Source organism: Salvelinus fontinalis, chromosome 19 (genome assembly GCF_029448725.1).
Source record: "Salvelinus fontinalis isolate EN_2023a chromosome 19, ASM2944872v1, whole genome shotgun sequence".
NCBI classification, from domain to species: domain Eukaryota; kingdom Metazoa; phylum Chordata; class Actinopteri; order Salmoniformes; family Salmonidae; genus Salvelinus; species Salvelinus fontinalis.
The window spans coordinates 29,074,361-29,094,041 of record NC_074683.1 but is presented as its reverse complement, the minus strand read 5'-3'; the positions used below and the strand labels follow the sequence as shown (position 1 = coordinate 29,094,041).

The 19,681-nt window shown below is 42.3% G+C and overlaps 1 protein-coding gene across 8 annotated transcripts in view; it reads left to right on the top strand.

Moving 5' to 3' along the window:
- LOC129816575 (low-density lipoprotein receptor-related protein 1B-like) overlaps positions 1-19,681 on the top strand; it is a 586,954-nt gene that overhangs the window by 348,034 nt on the left and 219,239 nt on the right. For all 8 annotated transcript variants that reach the window (XR_008753574.1, XM_055871208.1, XM_055871203.1 and 5 more), the window contains exons 19-22: positions 5,479-5,649; positions 10,800-10,982; positions 15,186-15,386; positions 18,200-18,445. Coding sequence is in view for 7 of the 8 variants with exons in the window: in XM_055871208.1 (XP_055727183.1) it covers positions 5,479-5,649; positions 10,800-10,982; positions 15,186-15,386; positions 18,200-18,445 (801 nt within the window). In the remaining variant the exon portion in view is untranslated. The remainder of the gene's footprint in view (positions 1-5,478; positions 5,650-10,799; positions 10,983-15,185; positions 15,387-18,199; positions 18,446-19,681) is intronic.

Here is a 19,681-nt window from a genome sequence, read left to right as displayed (position 1 = left end):
TAGTTGAGAACGACAGGGTGTTGTCCAGGATCACGCCAAGGTTCTTAGCACTCTGGGAGGAGGACACAATGGATTTGTCAACCGTGATGGCGAGATCATGGAACGGGCAGTCCTTCCCCGGGAGGAAGAGCAGCTCCGTCTTGCCGAGGTTCAGCTTGAGGTGGTGATCCGTCATCCACACTGATATGTCTGCCAGACATGCAGAGATGCGATTCACCACCTGGTTATCAGAGGGGGGAAAGGAGAAGATTAATTGTGTGTCGTCTGCATAGCAATGATAGGAGAGACCATGTGAGGATATGACAGAGCCAAGTGACTTGGTGTATAGCGAGAATAGGAGAGGGCCTAGAACAGAGCCCTGGGGGACACCAGTGGAGAGAGCACGTGGTGCGGAGACAGATTCTCGCCACGCCACCTGGTAGGAGCGACCTGTCAGGTAGGACGCAATCCAAGCGTGGGCCGCGCCGGAGATGCCCAGCTCAGAGAGGGTGGAGAGGAGGATCTAATGGTTCACAGTATCAAAGGCAGCCGATAGGTCTAGAAGGATGAGAGCAGAGGAGAGAGAGTTAGCTTTAGCAGTGCGGAGCACCTCCGTGACACAGAGAAGAGCAGTCTCAGTTGAATGACTAGTCTTGAAACCTGACTGATTTGGATCAAGAAGGTCATTCTGAGAGAGATAGCAGGAGAGCTGGCCAAGGACGGCACGTTCAAGAGTTTTGGAGAGAAAAGAAAGAAGGGATACTGGTCTGTAGTTGTTGACATCGGAGGGATCGAGTGTAGGTTTTTTCAGAAGGGGTGCAACTCTCGCTCTCTTGAAGACGGAAGGGACGTAGCCAGCGGTCAAGCGGTCAATATTTCATTTTCAATACATTTGCAAACATTTCTAAAAACATGTTTTCACTTTTTCATTGTGGGGTATTGTGTGTAGATGGGTGAGCATTTATACATGTGTTATCCATTTTGAATTCAGGCTGTAACACAACAAAATGTGGAATAAGTCAAGGGGTATGAATACTTTCTGAATGCACTGTATCTAATGCGTGGATAGTTTCATCTGAGCCACTGGCTTAATCCTATTCTTTAACTTTTATTTTTGGTTTAGTTGGAGACGTGAATCCAACATATAATTTGTTAACTTGTCAACACAACCAAGCGAACAAAACAGCGCCCCTCTGTCTCAGTATGTGTAGCTTATCTAGGCTATCTGAAGCTGTCTGGTCAGAAAGAGTATGACATTGCTGCCACCTGTTGTACTGAATGTAAGGGAAGCCCGCGCGCATTTGGCCTCCCATGATAAAAAATATATAAAATAATAGCATATCAGCGTTGAGCTTAACTGAGTGAGCTCAACTGTGAATGGTCCTATCACACCAAGCAAAGTCTCCAGGGGAAGCCAGTTTGGATTTGGCTTCAGGCCAATCACATCACAAGCCAAATGTCAATTTTGACAGAAAAAAAGTTGAATTTTTACATCTCGTTATGTTGTTGTCCTCTGGTGGCTAGCTGGCTAGCTAAAATTGTCCCTTTCCTAAATTATCCATGGATCGAGATAGGGATTTGGACTTGTGGTTTTACTTACATCTCCGTACTGGCCAATGATTATAACAGCGATTCTGATCCAACCATAAATTCATACAATATGCCCCTGGCCTGAGAGGATGGAAGTTCAATATGTAGTATGCTAATGTTAACTTAGATTTTTGGATTAGATGGAGATGTGAATCCAACATGATCAATTATTAATTTGTAGACAAACTGGAATTAAAGCCAGACTAAGTCAGTGGCACAACTATCCAAGCAGAAGATACAAGATCCCCTTCAAATGTTGATATTTGGTTGTGTTGACAACCAAACACAATTCAATAACCAGTTGAATTCCTCCATTATTGGTGGAGGAACACAATGGCGCCGACAGAGGGCTGCCTCGCTACTAGTTCTTAGAAACTTTGCAGTACTTCGTTTTTTTATGTGTTACATTGTTATCCCAGAAAATGTTATGTGTTATTACAAACAGCGGGAAAGAACAAAAGGATATCAGAGGAGGCTCGCTCACCACCCACTGCTTTCGAGTATATTACTCACTAATGTTCAGTCCCTGGATAACAAAGTTAGTCAGGGCAAGGTTTTCTTTCCAGGGAGACATCAGGGATTGTAACATACTCTGTTTCTCGGAAACATGGCTCCCCCGGGATATACTGTTGGAGTCAGTGCAGCCACCTGGATTCTCAGACCATTGTTATTCCAACTTTTGGGATACATACAAGGCCTTCCCCCGCCCTCCTTTCGGCAAATCTAACCACGACTCCATTTTGCTCCTCCCTTCCTATAGGCAGAAACTCAAACAGGAAGTACTCGTGGTAAGGACTATTCAACGCTTGTCTGACCAATCAGAATCCACACTTCAAGACTGATTTGATCACGCGGAATAATATTGATGTGTACACTGAGACGGTTGCTGATTTCATCAAGAAGTGTATAGGAGATCTTGTACCCACTCTGACTATTTTTAAACCTACCCTAACCAGAAATCGTGGATAGATGGCAGCAAACAAAGTTGGGAACCACCGCATTTAACCATGGCAAGGTGACTGGGAATATGGCAGAATACAAAACAGAGTTGTCATTCCTTCCGCAAGGCAATCAAACAGGAAAAACATCAGTATACAGACAAAGTGGAGTATACTGATTCAACGGCTCAGACACGTGACATATGTGGCAGGGTCCACAGACAATCACGGACTACAAAAGGAAAACCAGCCTCTTCGCGGACACTGACATCTTGCTTCCGGACAAGCTAAACGCGTTCTTTGCACGCTTTGAGGATGACACAGTGCCACCAACGTGGCCAGCTACCAAGGACTATGGGCTCTCCTTCTCCTTGGCCGACGTGAGTAAAACATTTAAACGTGTTAACCCTCGCAAGGCTGCCGGCCCAGCTGCCTACCCGCGACCTCAGAGCATGTGCAGACCAGCTGGTTGGTGTGTTTACGGACATATTCAATCTTTCCCTATCCCAGTCTGGTGTCCCCACATGCTTTAAGATGGCCACCATTGTTCCTGTACCCAAGAATGCAAAGGTAACTGAACTAAATGACTGTCGCCCTGTAGCACTCATTTCTGTCATCATGAAGTGCTTTGAGAGACCAGTCAAGGATCATATCACCTCCACCTTACCTGACACCCTAGACCCACTTCAATTTGCTTACTGCCCCAAAAGGTCCACAGACGATGCAATCGCCATCACACTGCACACTGCCCTATCCCATCTGGACAAGAGGAATACCTATGTAAGAATGCTGTTTATTGACTATAGCTCAGCATTCAACACCATAGTACCCTCCAAGCTCATCATTAAGCTTGAGTCCCTGGGTCTGAACCCCACCCTGTGCAATTGGGTCTTGGACTTCCTGACGGGCCGCCTCCAGGTAGTGTAGGTAGGAAACAACATCTTCACTTCGCTGATCTTCAACACTGGGGCCCCACAAGTGTGTGTGCTCAGCCGCTTCCTGTACTCCCTGTTTACCCATGACTGCGTGGCCATGCACACCTCCAACTCAATCATCAAGTATGCAGACGACACAACAGTAGTAGGCTTGATTACCAACGACGACGACGAGACAGCCTACAGAGAGGAGGTGAGGGCTTTGGGAGTGTGGTGTCAGGAAAATAACCTCTCACTTAACGTCAACAAAACAAAGAAGATGATCGTGGACTTGTAGGAAACAGCAGAGGGAGCACCCCCCTATCCACATCGACAGGACAGCAGTGGAGAAGGTGGAAAGTTGCAATTCCTCTGCGTACATATCATTCACAAACTGAAATGGTCCACCCACACAGACAGTGTGGTGAAGAAGGCGCACGAGCACTTCAACCTCAGGAGGCTAAAGAAATGTGGCCTGTCACCTAAAACCCTCACAAACTTTTACAGATGCACAATTGAGAGCATCCTGTCGGGTTGTATTACAGCCTGGTATGGCAACTGCACCGCCCACAACTGCAGGGCTCTCCAGAGGGTGGTGCGGTCTGCACAACTCATTACCGGGGGCAAACGACCTTTTCTCCAGGACACCAACAGCAACGGATGTCACAGGAAGGCCAAAAATATAATCAAGGCAACAACCACCCGAGCCACTTCCTGTTCACCCCGCTATCATCCAGAAGACAAGGTCAGTACAGGTGCATCAAAGCTGGGACCGAGAGACTGAAAAACAGCTTCTATCTTAAGACTATCAGACTGTTAAATAGCCATCACTAGCACAGAGAGACTGCTGCCTACATACGCAGACTTGAAATCATTGGCCACTTTAATAAATGGAGCACTAGTCACTTTAACAATGTCACTTTAATAATGTTTACATAACTTGCATTACTCATCTCATATGTATATACGGTATTCTATACTATCTACTGTATTTAGTCTATGCCGCTCTGACATTGTTCATCCAGATATATTCTTAATTCCATTCCTTTACTTAGATTTGTGTATATTAGGTATTTGTTGTGAAATTATTAGATATTACTTGTTAGATATTTCTACACAGTCGGAACTAGAAACACAAGCATTTCTCTACACCCACAATAACATCTGTACATGTATGTGACCAATAAAATGTGATTTATTTGAGTTTGTCTACAAATTAATAATTGATGTTGTATTCATGTCTCCATCTCAACCAAAAATGTAAGTTAAAGAATAGAACTAAATCAAATCAAACTTTAAATGCAGTTTGATTTGATTTACTCCTATTCTTTAACTTTAACTTTTGGTTAGGATGGAGACATGAATCCAACATTTCAAATTCAGTTGAACCCTGGGTTGAATTGAAACAATATCTGTTGATGACTTCACAAATGCTATATACTGTACTGTATGCCTAAATAGCATACTTGATGATTTATGACTCATAAAATATGGTTACATTTCATTTGCTCTGGTAGACCTCCCTTTGGAATGACTTTTGATAGCAACAGTAAATCTATTTTGTTATTAAGTGGAGCTTTCTTAATAATCATTCTCACAATTGCACATGGTTTTAGTCAGTGACAAATATCAAAGCTAAGCAGGGCTGAACTTGGTTAAAACCCTGGAATGGAGACCAAAAGATTAACTGTAGATATATCAACGATTCAATATGAGTTTCTGCCCAACCTGAAGTTTTTTTTCTGATAGTGGACATAACATTATACAGGGTTTGTCTATGTTGAAAATTGGTTACCATGATGACATAATCCTTTCACCCTCAAAACACATTGATGGCTTTTTTTCAAATTCAATGTATTTTCTATGTCACATTACTTTAACAAATTAAATTGAAACAACTTTGATTCAACCAGTTTGTGCCCAGTGGGATGTGCAGAGTACATTTACCTTGCCTGAAACGTGACTTCTGAGGCCTCCCCAATCTAATGCACATTCTTATGTCATGAAGGAGTCAAATCTAGTCAGTCAAACTTGCTATTTTTCCTCTGTGTCCCAAGATGATGACTGTGGAGATGGTAGTGACGAGGTGAGTTGTGTCCACTACTGCTCCAACACCCAGTTCCAGTGCTCCAGTGGGAGATGTATTCCAGACCACTGGGCCTGCGATGGGGACAACGACTGTGGGGACTTCAGTGATGAAAACACCACCTGTGGAGGGTCTGGAGCTGGTGAGAGAAACCATGCTGTTTTTTGTAATTCCTTTATTGTAGCCCTTTTTGAATTTGTAATGCAAATGCAACTTCATAAGTAATAGTGCCATCCCTCATTTTGACAAATTAATGTATTCTGCACTAAGTATCATGTTAACTATCCCAACATCGTGAGTACAGTGCCTTGCAAAAGTATTCACCCCCTTGGTGTTTTTCCTATTTTGTTGCATTACAACCTGAATGTATTTTTATTTGGATGTCATGTAATGGACATACACAAAATAATCCAAATTGGTGAAGTGAAATGAAAAAAATAACTTGTTTAAAAAAATTCATTTTTTATTTTAAAAACGGAAGCAAGGGGCACCACCATGGAGCTCTCCAAAAAGCTCAGGGATAAAGTTGTGGAGAAGTACAGATCATGGTTGGGTTATAAAAAAAATATCTGAAACTTTGAACATCCCATGGAGAACCATAAAATCCATTATAAAAAATGGAAAGAATATGGCACCACAACAAACCTGCCAAAAGAGGGCCACCCACCGAAACTCACGGACCAGGCAAGGAGGGCATTAATCAGAGAGGCAACAAAAAGAACAAAGATAACCCTGAAGGAGCTGCAAAGCTCCACAGGGGAGATTGGAGTATCTGTCCATAGGACCATTTTAAGCCGTACACTCCACAGAGCTGGGCTTTATGGAAGAGTGGCCAGAAAAAAGTAAAAATAAGCAAACATGTTTGGTGTTCGCCAAAGGGCATGTGGGAGACTCCCCAAACATTTGGAAGAAGGTTCTCTGGTCAGTTGAGACAAAAATCGAGCTTTTTGGCCATCAAGGAAAATGCTGTGTCTGGCGCAAAGCCAACACCTCTCATCACCCCGACAACACCATCCCCACAGTGAAGGATGATGGTGGCAGCATCATGCTGTGGGGATGTTTTTCATTGGCAGGGACTGGGAAACTGGTCAGAATTGAAGGAATGATGGATGGCGCTAAATACAGGGAAATTCTTGAGGGAAACCTGTTTCAGTCTTCTAGAGATTTGAGACTGGGATGGAGGTTCACCTTCCAGCAGAACAATGGCCCTGCTGAAGCAACACTCAAGTGGTTTAAGGGGAAACGTGTAAATGTCTTGGAATGGCCTAGTCAAGGCCCAGAGCTCAATCCAGTTGAGAAGATTGCTGTACACCAGCGGAACCCATCCAACTTGAAGAATGGGCCAAAATGGCTAGATGTGCCAAGCTTATAGAGACATACCCCAAGAGACTTGCAGCTGTAATTGCTGCAAAAGGGGGCTCTACAAAGTATTGACTTTGCGGAGGTGAATAGTTATGCACAGTCAAGTTTTCAGTTTTTTTGTCTTAATTCTTGTTTGTTTCACAATAAAAACTATTATTATTACTACTATTAAGTGGTAGGCATGTTGTGTAAATCAAATGATACAAACCCCCCCAAAATGTATTTTAGTTCCAGATTGTAAGGCAACAAAATAGGAAAAATGCCAAGGGGGTGAATACTTTCCAAGCCACTGTAGATGCTTTCAAGGTGGGCTAACTACTCCTCCTCATTACTGCACATGCAGCATTGAGCGTAACTATTAATTATTAATTTGGCATTTCAATCAGTAAAAATATATATATTTTTAAAAGATAATTTGTTTAATTTTAAATTAACTGTTAATTGGCCTGGTCTAATGTTCTTAAGTCTTCATCTTCCTCTCTCAGCTCGCGCTCTGCTGATCTAATCTCATCTACTGTTCACAACAGTACAACATCAAGATTTGAATATTTTAATCTGGTATAATTACCTCAGAAAGCTGAGCCTGGGCAGCTGAAATGCTCACAGCTTGTCACTAGAATGAGGAAGTTATTCATCAAACCGTGTCCTGATGTCCAGGCCCAGCTCCAGCCTTTTCCTTTCTACTCTAACACAGTGTAGTGTTGCTGGGTTGTGGCCTACCCCTGGGGTTAAAGCTCTGGCTCGGCAGGCCCTGACTGTTATGGCAATACTTCTGATCTCTGATTTCAGAAGGTTTTTTTTTTCCTGGCAATGTGGAAATGGTTAGGTTGAATAATAGTCTTGTGACTGACTACCTAGCATGATTAAAAATAACATTTGAAAGATCAATCATGCAGATAATTTTGCCATAGCTTTGTATGGAATAGAATATACATAACCCAATATTGTCAAAAGTTTGCCCACTGGGATTCAATTTTCACATTCACAGGATTCTATTTAAGTGATAATGCCAGAGAAGCTGGTGTTTAGGGGATATATTGGCAAGGGTGTTGTTCGTCGAGGGACGGCAAGCTGTGCCAATATATCCTCCAAACATCGGTTTTGAGGGCATTAATACTTTTATATAATGGGTTACCAACATATTGAAATAGTGATTGACATATTTTCATTTTTTTTAAATTTGATGAATTTATTCATACTATTTCTTCCTTCCACAAGATATAGTCCCGACACAAATCTAGGGTTGCTACCCAAGCCGGCAGGTCATTCGTTCTATCGGTTCGGTTGCCAGAGATTCAACTCAGTCATTCAGTCTTTTTGTTCTGTATCTATGGATGCAACCCAGTCGTTCATTCTAAATGTTCCATTGCAATACTGGCTGGCAACATTCTTATCCCTTGCTTGCTAGCTAGCCAACGACTGCTAACTTAAAGTTACGTCAAACAGTGCAGCCAGAACAACAGCAAAGGAGCTGCATTTGCGTTTGTTTAAGCTATTTTCTAGTGCCAGTTATTTAGATACATCCATAACAATGAGCTAATGATGCGCAATTTCACCTGGCATAGAAAATGTGCTCTTTCTATTTGCTTATGGTTTTGCCTACACCTAGTGACCTGTTTTTTAAATTATATGAACAAAAAATATTCAATTTTATTTGGAACGGCAAGCCAGATAAAATTAAAAGGGCCTATTTATATAACGAATATGAATTCGGAGGGCAGAAATTATTAAATATTAAAGCATTAGACCTCTCACTGCATCGGTCATACAAAAGTTATACTTAAATCCAAACTGGTTCTCTAGTAAACTGGTACGAATGTCTCATCCTATGTTCAAGAAGGGCCTTTTTCCCTTTATTCAGATTACACCTGCTCACTTACGGTTGTTTGAAAAGGAAATGATCTCCAAAATATCCTTATTCTTTAAACAAGCCTTAGAAAGTTGGTTGCAATTTCAGTTTAATCCACCTGAAAGGACGGAACAAATAGTACAACAAATATTGTGGTTAAATTCAAATATAATAATTGATAAAAAAACTGTATTTATCGAAGAAATGTTTAATAAAGGTATAATTTTTGTGAATGATATCATAAATAGGACTGGTGGAGTTATGTCACACATGCAGCTAACACAGACATATGGAAAAGTCTGCTCTACCCAAAATTACAACCAATTAATTGCAGCATTACCACAAAAATGGAAGAGGCAAGTAGAAGGGGAAAAAAGTAAGGAACTTGTATGTCGGCCCTGTATTAAAGAACAAAAATGGTTAAAGAAAAGTGTGATAAATAAAAACATATACCAATTTCATTTAAGGACCAAAAAACTAACAGCTGTGCCATACAAATTGCAAAATAGTTGGGAAGAGATTTTCGATGTACCCATTCCATGGCACATGGTTTATGAATTGATACGCAAAACAACGCCGGATTCAAAACTTCGAATTTTTCAATATAAATTACTGTACAAAATTCTTGCAACTAATAGAATGTTATATATATGGGGTATACAATCTTCCCAGCTCTGCAGATTCTGTTGTGAGGAGGCAGAGTCATTAGATCATTTATTTTGGTATTGTCCATATGTAGCTCGTTTTTGGTCACAGGTCCAGGAATGGCTGAAGAATTGCAACATTTGCCTAAAACTAACGCTACAGATAGCAATACTGGGGGATTTGAAAAGCCATAGTCAATCAATCAATAATATAATAATTATTTTGGCAAAGATGTTTATTTTTAATTTACAATCTGTAGAAGCTATGAGAATAGGAAGGTTCAGGTCTTTTGTGAAGCATCACAGCACAGTTGAGAAATGTATGGCAAATAGAAATCCGAAATGGATGATGTTGGAAGATAGATGGGAGGGGTTGGGTGGAGCTGAAGGGTGGGACTAATAACAAGATAAACAATATAGGGCATACGGGATCTGTGAAATGTGTATAGGTGCGGAGCTTTTGTGAAATAGCACAGTTACAAGTGGAAATAAAATTGGATGGACAACAGAAATAGAGGAAGGACTAAGAACAAATAAGAGAGAACTATTGTAAAGTGGACTGTGTCTGTAAGATAGGTATCAGATGTAGAAATTGAAGGTAAAAGCAGAAGTGTTTATAAGTTTACTCCAATTGGGGGATTGGTGGTAGGGTCGCGGGGAATAATAATAAAGGCATATTCTTTAAAAAAGTATGTATGTCTATATAGGTATGTGTATGTATATATGTGTATATGTATGCATACGTGTATGGATATATATATTTACCCAAAAAAATATGGGGGAATGGAAATGATGCAGACAATTACATTGGAAGCAACATTCTTTCCGCAATACTAAGCTGATCCACCCCTAAACAAAAACAAAAACAAAAAAAAATAATATGTGCTCTTTCGTCAGGACAATGTTGTTCAGGGGAGCTAGCCAACAACACAGTCACTTCAAACGGAAGCTGGAAAGACAGCAATCTAGCTGCATATAATTTCGTTTGACCTGTTTTTTATTGACATTTCTTTGCATATATCCATAAAAATTATGCCAGCTGGTTCATGATTTTGACTGGCTGAGAAAAGCTGTCTGCCTGTCTGTCTCATCCCGACACGTTTATTTCTATGCAAAAGCTGGAGATCGAATTTCAATATTGAAACAATGTTGCAAATGTTGGCGAGACAGACAGCAAGGTTTATACAAATCTCCGCTGTTGAAAATCAAATGCTAGTCTTAATGAAACAAGAGACAATGTCTAAATGCTTTATATAGTGGAGATCAAGTTTATAAATTGCCTGACTGGGCTGATGAGATGGAACAGCATATCAACGTCATAGCTTTAGCCGGTGGTAACTTGTGGAATAGACACTGGTTGGAATGAGGTTTTAACTAATGAGCATCCAGGATTAGACCCACCCATTGTATAATTATTTATTTATTTTTCCCTTGCAGCATTGCCTCCTGTAATAGAGTGCAGTGGGGATGAGTTCCACTGTATGGAAGACGGTACGTGTATCCCAGAGCGCTGGAGGTGTGATGGGGACAAAGACTGCGAAGACGGTAGTGATGAGGTGGCCTGTGAGGGCACCAAGAGGATTTGTGACCCCAAGGCCAAGTTCACATGCAAAGACACAGGTAGGATAGTGACTTCTCTGTCAGTAATCGTAATCCAGAACCAAAACTTCCTAGCTACTCAGTTTGCCTAAGAAAATATTTTGTCTGACGGTAGTGTACAATCTTTGACCATTACATTAATGCTAAACTAGAAGCAAATTTAAAAGGATGACATTGACCAACATCAAATACCAGAGCTAGAAACGTGTTTAATACACATATAAACTCTAGCCTCACCAACGCTCTATGTAGTACATCATGCCACATATATTTTATAGTACCATCTCTACAAATTTTTTTTTTTTTAAATTGTACATAATGTTTCCACCATTATTTCCTATGACCAAAAAGAGCTTTTGGACATTAGAACAGTGATCACTAAACTCAATGAAGATTTATACTTCAATGAGTAGGCGACACTGGACATAATGCTTAACCTGAACCAGGCCCTAATCCCTGATTCGAAAGAGACGGCTATATAGAGGCCGATGTGTGGGTAAATTAGTAAATGAACCACCGCTATCTCTGTTCTATTGGTGAATGTACAATCACTGGAGAACAAACATCACTGGAGAACAAACTGGACGAGCTCCGTTCGAGACTATCTTATCAACGGGACCTGAAGAACTGTAATATCCTATGTTCCTCTGAAACTTGGCTGAACAAGGACACTGATAATATTCTAGATGGTTTTTCTATGCATCGGCAGGACAGAACGGCAACGTCGGGTAAGCTCAAGGGGCGTGGTGTGTGTCTCTCTGTTAACAACAGCTGGTGTGCAATCTCTAATATTAAGTAAGTCTCGAGGTTCTGTTCACCTGAGTTACAATACCCCATGAGAAGCTATAGACCATGCTATTTACCTAGAGAGTTTTCATCTATATTTTTCAGAGCTGTCTATTATCCCAAAAAATTATGCTGGCACAAAGACGGCCCTCAACGAACTGTATAGGCAAGCAAACAAGAAAATGCTCATCCAGAAGCGGCACTACTTTTGGCTGATGATTTTAATGCAGGAAAACTGAAATCTATTTGACCTAATTTGATCTATTTGACCTAACAGCATGTCACCTGTGCAACTAGAGGCGAAAAAACTCTAGATCAACTTTACTCCACACACGGACGCATACAAAGCTCTTCCTCGCCCTCCATTTGGCAAATCTGACCATAACTCTATTCTCCTGATTCCTGCTTAGAAGCAAACACTCAAACAAGAAGTACCGCTGATGTGCTCAATACGGAAGTGGTCCGATGAAGCAGATGCTAAGCTACAGGACTGTTTCGCTAGCACACTCGAATATGTTTCTGATGGTATTGAGGAGTTTATTACATCAGTCACCGGCTTAATCAATAAGTGCATCACAGTGACCGTACATACAGTGTACATATCCCAACCAGAAGCCATGTATTACTGGCAAAATCCACACTGAGATAAAGGCTAGAGCTTCAGTTTTCAAGGAGCGGGACACTAACCTTGACGCGTTTAAGAAATCCCGCTACGCCCTCCGATGAACCATCAAACAGGCAAGGCGTCAATACAGGACTAAGATCGAATCTTACTACACCAGCTCTGATGCTCATCGGATGTGTCAGGGCTGGCAAACTATCATGGTAAAACAAAGGGAAAACCCAGCCGCGAGCTGCCTAGTGACACAAGCCTAACAAACGAGCTGAATGCATTTTATGCTTGCTTCGAGGCAAGCAACACTGAACCATGTGTAAGAGCACCAGCTGTTCCAGATGTCTGTGTAATCACACTTTCAGTAGCTGATTTGAGTAAGACCTTTGAACAGGTTAACATTCACAAGGCCGCAGGGCCAGGCGGATTACCAAGACGTGTATTCAGATCATGCAATGGCCAGCTGGCAAGTCTTCACTGATATTTACAACCTCTCCTGATGCAGTTGGTAATACTGTAATACCTGCATGTTTCAAGCGGAACACCATAGTCCCTATGCCCAAGAACGCCTAGATATCCTGTCCAAATAACTATCGCCCCATAGCACTCACATCTGTAGCCATGAAATGCTTTGCAAGGCTGGTCATGGCTCACATCAAAACCATCATCCAAGGCACCTTTGTGCCACTCCAAATCACATACTGCCGCACCAGATACAGACATGATGCAATCTCCATTGCAGTCCACACTGCCCTTTCCCACTTGGACAAAAGGAACACCCACGTGAGAATGCTGTTCATTGACTACAGCTCGTCATTCAACACCATAGTGCCCTCCAAGCTCACCACTAAGTTAATGACCCTGGGACTGAACACCTCCCTCTGCAACTGATTCCTGGACTTCCTGACGGGACGCCCCCAGGTGATGAGTGCAGGCGAAAACACATCTGCCATGCTGACCCTCAACACGGGGGCCCCTGTTGTACTCCCTATTCACCCAGGACTACGTGGCCACGCATGACTCCAACACCATCATTAAGTTTGCCGACAACACAACGGTGGTAGACCTGATCCCCGATAATGATGAGACAGCTTATAGGGAGGAGGTCAGAGAACTGGCATTGTGGTGCCAGGAAAACAACCTATTCCTCAACATCAGCAAGAAAAAGGAGTTGATCGTGCACAACAGGAAAGAGAGGGCCGAGCCCGTCCCCTCACATCACTAAGGATCTATCATGGTCCAAACTAACCAACACAGTCGTGAAGAGGGCACAACAACGCTTTTTCCCTTGACGAGGCTGAAACTATTTGGCATGGGCATCTCAGATCCTCAAAAAGTTCTACAGCTGAACCATTGAGAGCATCTTGACTAGCTGCATCACTGCATGGTAAGGCGCTACAGATGGTAGTGCGTACGGCCCAGTACATCACTGGGGCCAAACCTCCTGCCAATCCAGGACCTCTATACCTGGCGTTGTCAGATGAAGGCCTTAAAAATTGTCAAAGACAGTTACTCAAGTCATAGACTGTTCTCTCTGCTACCACACGGCAAGCGGTACCGATGCACCAGGTCTGGACCAACAGGACCCTGAGCAGCTTCTACCCCCAAGCTATAAGACTGCTAAGTTGTTATTTAAATGGTTAACCAAATAGATACCTGGACTATCTGCATTGATCCTTTTTTCACAAACTTTTTTGTCTCTGCTACTGTTTACTATCTGTCACTCTATTCCTAGTTACAGTATATGTATGTACATATCCTCTTCAATGACCTTGTACCCCTGCACATCGATACGGTACTGGTACCCCTTGTATATAGCCAAGTTATTGTTACTCATTGTGTCATTATTATTACTTTTATTACGTGTTTTACTTTTCAATTATTTCTCTCTTTTCTTTCTCTCTCTATTGTTGGGAAGGGCCCGTAAGTAAGCATTTCCCTGTTGTTTACTAAGCATGTGATGAATAACATTTTATTTTAAATTTGATTTGAAGTGCAACAGAGGTGAATCCAGCTTTTATCGCAGGCCTCTAAATTAGGATGCTCTGTAATCCAGGCTTCACACAGTCACTGGCCTAGCTGCATTAATTAATGATGATACTGTAAATTCTGGCATATCTGTGCCTCTTCCCCTGCAGTTATTCCACCTGCTCTGGCTGCCTCTTTGTAATACACATGGCGAGCAAGGGGAATTTGAGATTATCCCTGGTAGAAGGTATCAGGAGGCTGTAATTATCTAGCTGTGGATTTTCATTTGAAGCGAAGCATTTAACTCACAACTGTGGCTGTCCCTTTCTGTTGATGGCAGGAAGAAGATAGATTTTTTACAAAATATCTCAGCAGTGTATTACCTCATGTAATGTAGTACTGTATATTCTAGTCTAAACTCATGATACAGTACACTGTGCATATTTTACAGTCTTTGTAGACTGCAATCACCTCATTCTGTGGAAAAGATTATGACATGGATCATGCTATGCCTTAAATTGCTTTTAGTTGGTATGAATTCTTTATTCGTGATTTAGATGTCAAACAGCTTTTTTTCAAAGTGCCTGAGGAATTATTCACCAAGTTTATTACAGATGCTTGAAGTTCACTGTGTGGTTATGTTTTGGATTGGTTTGGTTCCTCTTCAGCATTTTCAGTAGTGTATTCCCTTAGGGTTCTATTTCAGAGGTTCTACTCGACTGTGTGGACAGTTGATCATTGACATTGTCTCTGAGGAATATCTTCTGTATCTTTTTTGGTTGTGTTTATGGATTGTGCGCATTTGTGTGTGTTTGTGTATGTCTGTATGTATCTGTATACATGTGTGACACCATCAGGAAAGTGTATCACCAAGAGCTGGGTTTGTGATGGAGATATCGACTGTGAGGATCGTTCCGATGAGGATTCCTGTGAGGCAGCTGTCTGTAAGCCTCCAAAATACCCCTGTGCCAACGACACCTCCATTTGCCTGCCACCAGAGAAGATCTGCAACGGCAAGACCGACTGTGCTGACCAGTCTGACGAAAGGCCTTTCTGTGGTAATAAGGAGAGATGTTATTTGTAGTACACCATATTGCTTGATACCGTAGAAATAGATTAGTCTGTGGTCTTTCTGCCTAGTTGTGAAGAAATGTCCCATGTTTTTAAGTGGGAGATATGTGTTTAGAGCAGTGGTATTCAAACTTTTCCATCTGGGACACCATTTTTTCTCCCCAGAATTTCTGGGGACTCAATTCTTGTTGCCAGAAATTTTAGCATCCCCACCCCAAATCTAATGACACAACCTTACAATCTGTAAAGTTTTATATTCACATAAACAAATAACCCTTCACATTCATTACATTTCCATCTCTCTAAGACCGTGGTTCTCAAACCTCTTTTCGGGGACCCACAGATGTTTCAGAATTTGGTTGTAGCTCTGAACTAACTCACCTGATTCAACTAGTCAAGTTGAATCAGGTGTGCTAGCTCTGGAATAGATTGAATACATGGAATGGCTGGGGGCCCCCAAGGAGAAGTTTGAGAACCACTGCTCTAAAATAACCAATACATACATTTACTCAATAACATTGTATTTATCCAATTATCATTCTCAATAACGTTTATATATTTTCTCATAAAATAATCTGTGCGCTTAATTTTGTATTATTTTTTGGCGGCCCCACTGCAATTCTCCGACCCTGACTTTGAATACCAGTGGTGTAACAATTATTTTTCTACAGGACATTTTTTACAAGTATCTTACTGAGCCACCCACCCCAGAGTATACACGATGTGTTAAGTGTGCAAGTTCTCATTGAACACGCACAGATCCCAGAAACATATATGTGAGAGTCAAAACTGTCTCTCCCTACGGAGTAGTATTATATCTATTCATTCTCATAGCCTTGAGAGCAGCTCGTTGACGCACCAACATACTGTTGATTCAGAGACCAATGGGACTGAACATAAAGAATAGCTACCAGACTTCTCCAACGATTACCAACACAGATATGTTTGTCCAAGACCTATCGGAGGAAAAATGTGTGAAACTCATGTGAATAGTACACATCTAATCCGTTTGATTGAACAACCTAAACATATATGTTCATTTCAGAGTTGCTAACAGAATCAATCAATAAAATATATTTATAAAGCCATTTTTACATCAGCAGATGTCACTAAGTGCTTACACAGAAACCCAGCCTAAAACCCCAAACCGCAAGCAATGCAGATGTAGAAGCACGGTGGCTAGGAAAAACTCCATAGAAAGGCAGGGACATAGGAAGAAACCTAGGGAGGAACCGGGCTCTGAGGAGTCCTCTTTTGGCTGTGTCGGGTGGAGATTATAAGAGTGCATGGCCATTAAGGCCAGATCATTCTTCAAGATGTTCAAACGTTCATAGATAGTCTTAGGGCTCAGGTCCTCTGGGAGGGGAGGGAGAGAGCACTAGAGGCATACTTAAGTTCACATAGGACACTAGATAAGACAGGAGAATTTCACCAGATAGGACAGACTGAACCTAGCCCTCCTGCATATAGACTATTGCAGCATAGATACTGGAGGCTGAAACATGGGGGGGGGGGGTCGGGGGGGGTCGGGGGTCGGGGGGGGGGGTGGGCACTGACAATACCTCTGGACAGGACCAACCAAGCAGGATATACTGTAACCCCTCTCACTTTGCCAAAGTACAGCCCCCACATCACTAGAGGGATATCAACAGACCACCAACTTACTACCCTGAGACAAGGCTGAATATAGACCACGAAGATCTCCTCTACCGCACAAGCCTGATGGGGCGCAAGACCGGACAGGAAGATCACGTCAGTGACTCAACCTACTCATGTCGAGTATAGTGCAAAAAAGCCTATTTCGCACATTGTGCACTACTTTTGAACAGAGCCCTACGCAGAAAATTGTAAATGGAAAAGGGTATAGGGAAGAGGGTGCAATTTGGGATAGACCATTAGAGAAAAGGCCCACACTGTGCTGCCAGCTTCATAACCAATTAGGTCATATAGGGAGACCCTGAGGGGCCTGATTGATTTGAGCCAACTCGGCAGGAGTCATTCCTCCAGCTGTAACCTATGGGTGCACAGCGCTCCTATATCCTCCTCCACCCTCCACACACGCAGGCAACTAGGGGACCCCCGCAGAGAAAATGCAATCGTTTTTTGTCTGTACCAAGAAGATCGTCTTAATCATGGCTAGCTAGCAAGGAGACTTCGGATCTGTAGTGTCCTTTTCTCACCAGAATGCCTTTTCACTTACAATAATCGGGTGCCTAACTGCTTCAGAGAAAAGTATTTCATTACAGACTGGGGAGTGAATGGGAAACAGACTGCACAAAGAAAGAAAAGTAATTCTTATGTGTTTTCCCTCTCCATATTAGTTTTGTGAAAGGAATAGTAGACAACTGCACAACTTTCCGATTTAATTTTGTGCCTTGGCTATAATAAAGGCGTTATCCCTCAGGCCATGCTACCTAGGACTAACAGAACTGTGGAGCCTCTTTCATTATGTAATAGCTTTCGTTATGTTGTATATGCAGCGGAAATATTCTGTCATCATGCTTGACTAGCAATCTCTAGCTCAGAGCAAAAAGTGGCAGTGTTATTCTTGTGCCAGCTTGTTTTAATTCTGATATTATTTGCATTACCATTTTTTAAGCGTACCATGCAGCATATGGCCCAACATATTGTGGTATATTCTTTTTCTAACCTCCGTTTAGCATCCCCCTGTCCATTAACAACCCAATGCTCTTTTGAAAACCATCTCAGATAAGTGTTTGGTTCTCGCTTCCTGTCCTCTCTCTCTACTCCCAGATCGGAGTTGGTTCTTACTTCCTGTTCTCTCCCTCTCTGCTCCCAGATAAGTGTTTGGTGGCCAAGGTTGGCTGCAGCCATCAGTGCACGGTGGTACCAGGGACGGGGGTGGTCTGTTCCTGCCCTCCAGGGCTCCACCTGGACTCTAACAACAGGACGTGTGAGGCGGTGGACTACTGCAGTAGGCATCTGAAGTGCAGCCAGGTGTGTGAGCAGTACAAGACCACGGTCAAGTGTTCCTGCTACCCAGGCTGGAGGCTTGGCCCTGATGGAGACAGCTGCCACAGCACAGGTTAGGTGACAGAGTGTGTCTGTATGGGGGTTGTGAGGACTGCATGTGTAGAGAGTATAGAGTAGAGTAGTACTTTATTGATCCTAACTTGGGAAATTGTTTTATTGCTCAGCATCATTAATAAATTACAATAACAAGACCCGTATGCATGGTAAACACATTTCTTTTTAAACACATGATAAGACATATCAATCAATCAATCAAGTTTATTTTATAAACTTCAGCTAATATCTCGAAGTGCTGTACAGAAACCCAGCCTAAAACCCCAAACAGCAAGCAATGCAGGTGTAGAAGCACGGTGGCTAGGAATAACTCCTTAGAAAGGCCAGAACCTAGGAAGAAACCTAGAGAGGAATCAGGCTATGAGCGGTGGCCAGTCCTCTTCTGGCTGTGCCGGGTGGAGATTATAACAGAACATGGCCAAGATGTTCAAAATGTTCATAAATGACAAGCATGGTCAAATAATAATCAGGAATAAATGTCAGTTGGCTTTTCATAGCCGATAATTAACAGTTGAAAACAGCAGGTCTGGGACAGGTAGGGGTTCCATAACCGCGGGCAGAACAGTTGAAACTGGGACAGCAGCAAGGCCAGGTGGACTGGGGACAGCAAGGAGTCATCATGCCCGGTAGTCCTGACATATGGTCCTAGGGCTCAGTTCCTCCGAGAGAGAGAAAAAAAGAGAGAAGGAGAGAATTAGAGAGAGCATACTTAAATTCCCACAGGACACTGGATAATATAGGATGGTTATATAGGATGGTTCCGCCACGTTAATAGCCATTAAAGATAGAGACCAGTGTAAGACAGGTAAAAATACTGTTGTCTATCCTACTCCTGGGAATCAAGCAACAACAACATTCCTATTAAGAAGGCATCAGAAAGAAGGCAGTGTGTGTGTGTGTGTGTGTGTGTGTGTGTGTGTGTGTGTGTGTGTGTGTGTGTGTGTGTGTGTGTGTGTGTGTGTGTGTGTGTGTGTGTGTGTGTGTGTGTGTGTGTGTGTGTGTGTGTGTGGTGTGGGGGGGTATTTTACATAAATTCAATCACACAGCTTTACATGACTGGAACAAACCGTCTACTTGTGTTGTAGTTTGTGTGATTGGATTGATGTTTTGGATGTTTTTTTTGCTTCTGTGTTGCTGCTCGTAAACGAGGAGAACATGGCAGAACATGCAGCCTTGATGTGTCACATTCAGATTTATGAAGCTCGTTTTTTACTACTCGCCTCTCTATTTCCCT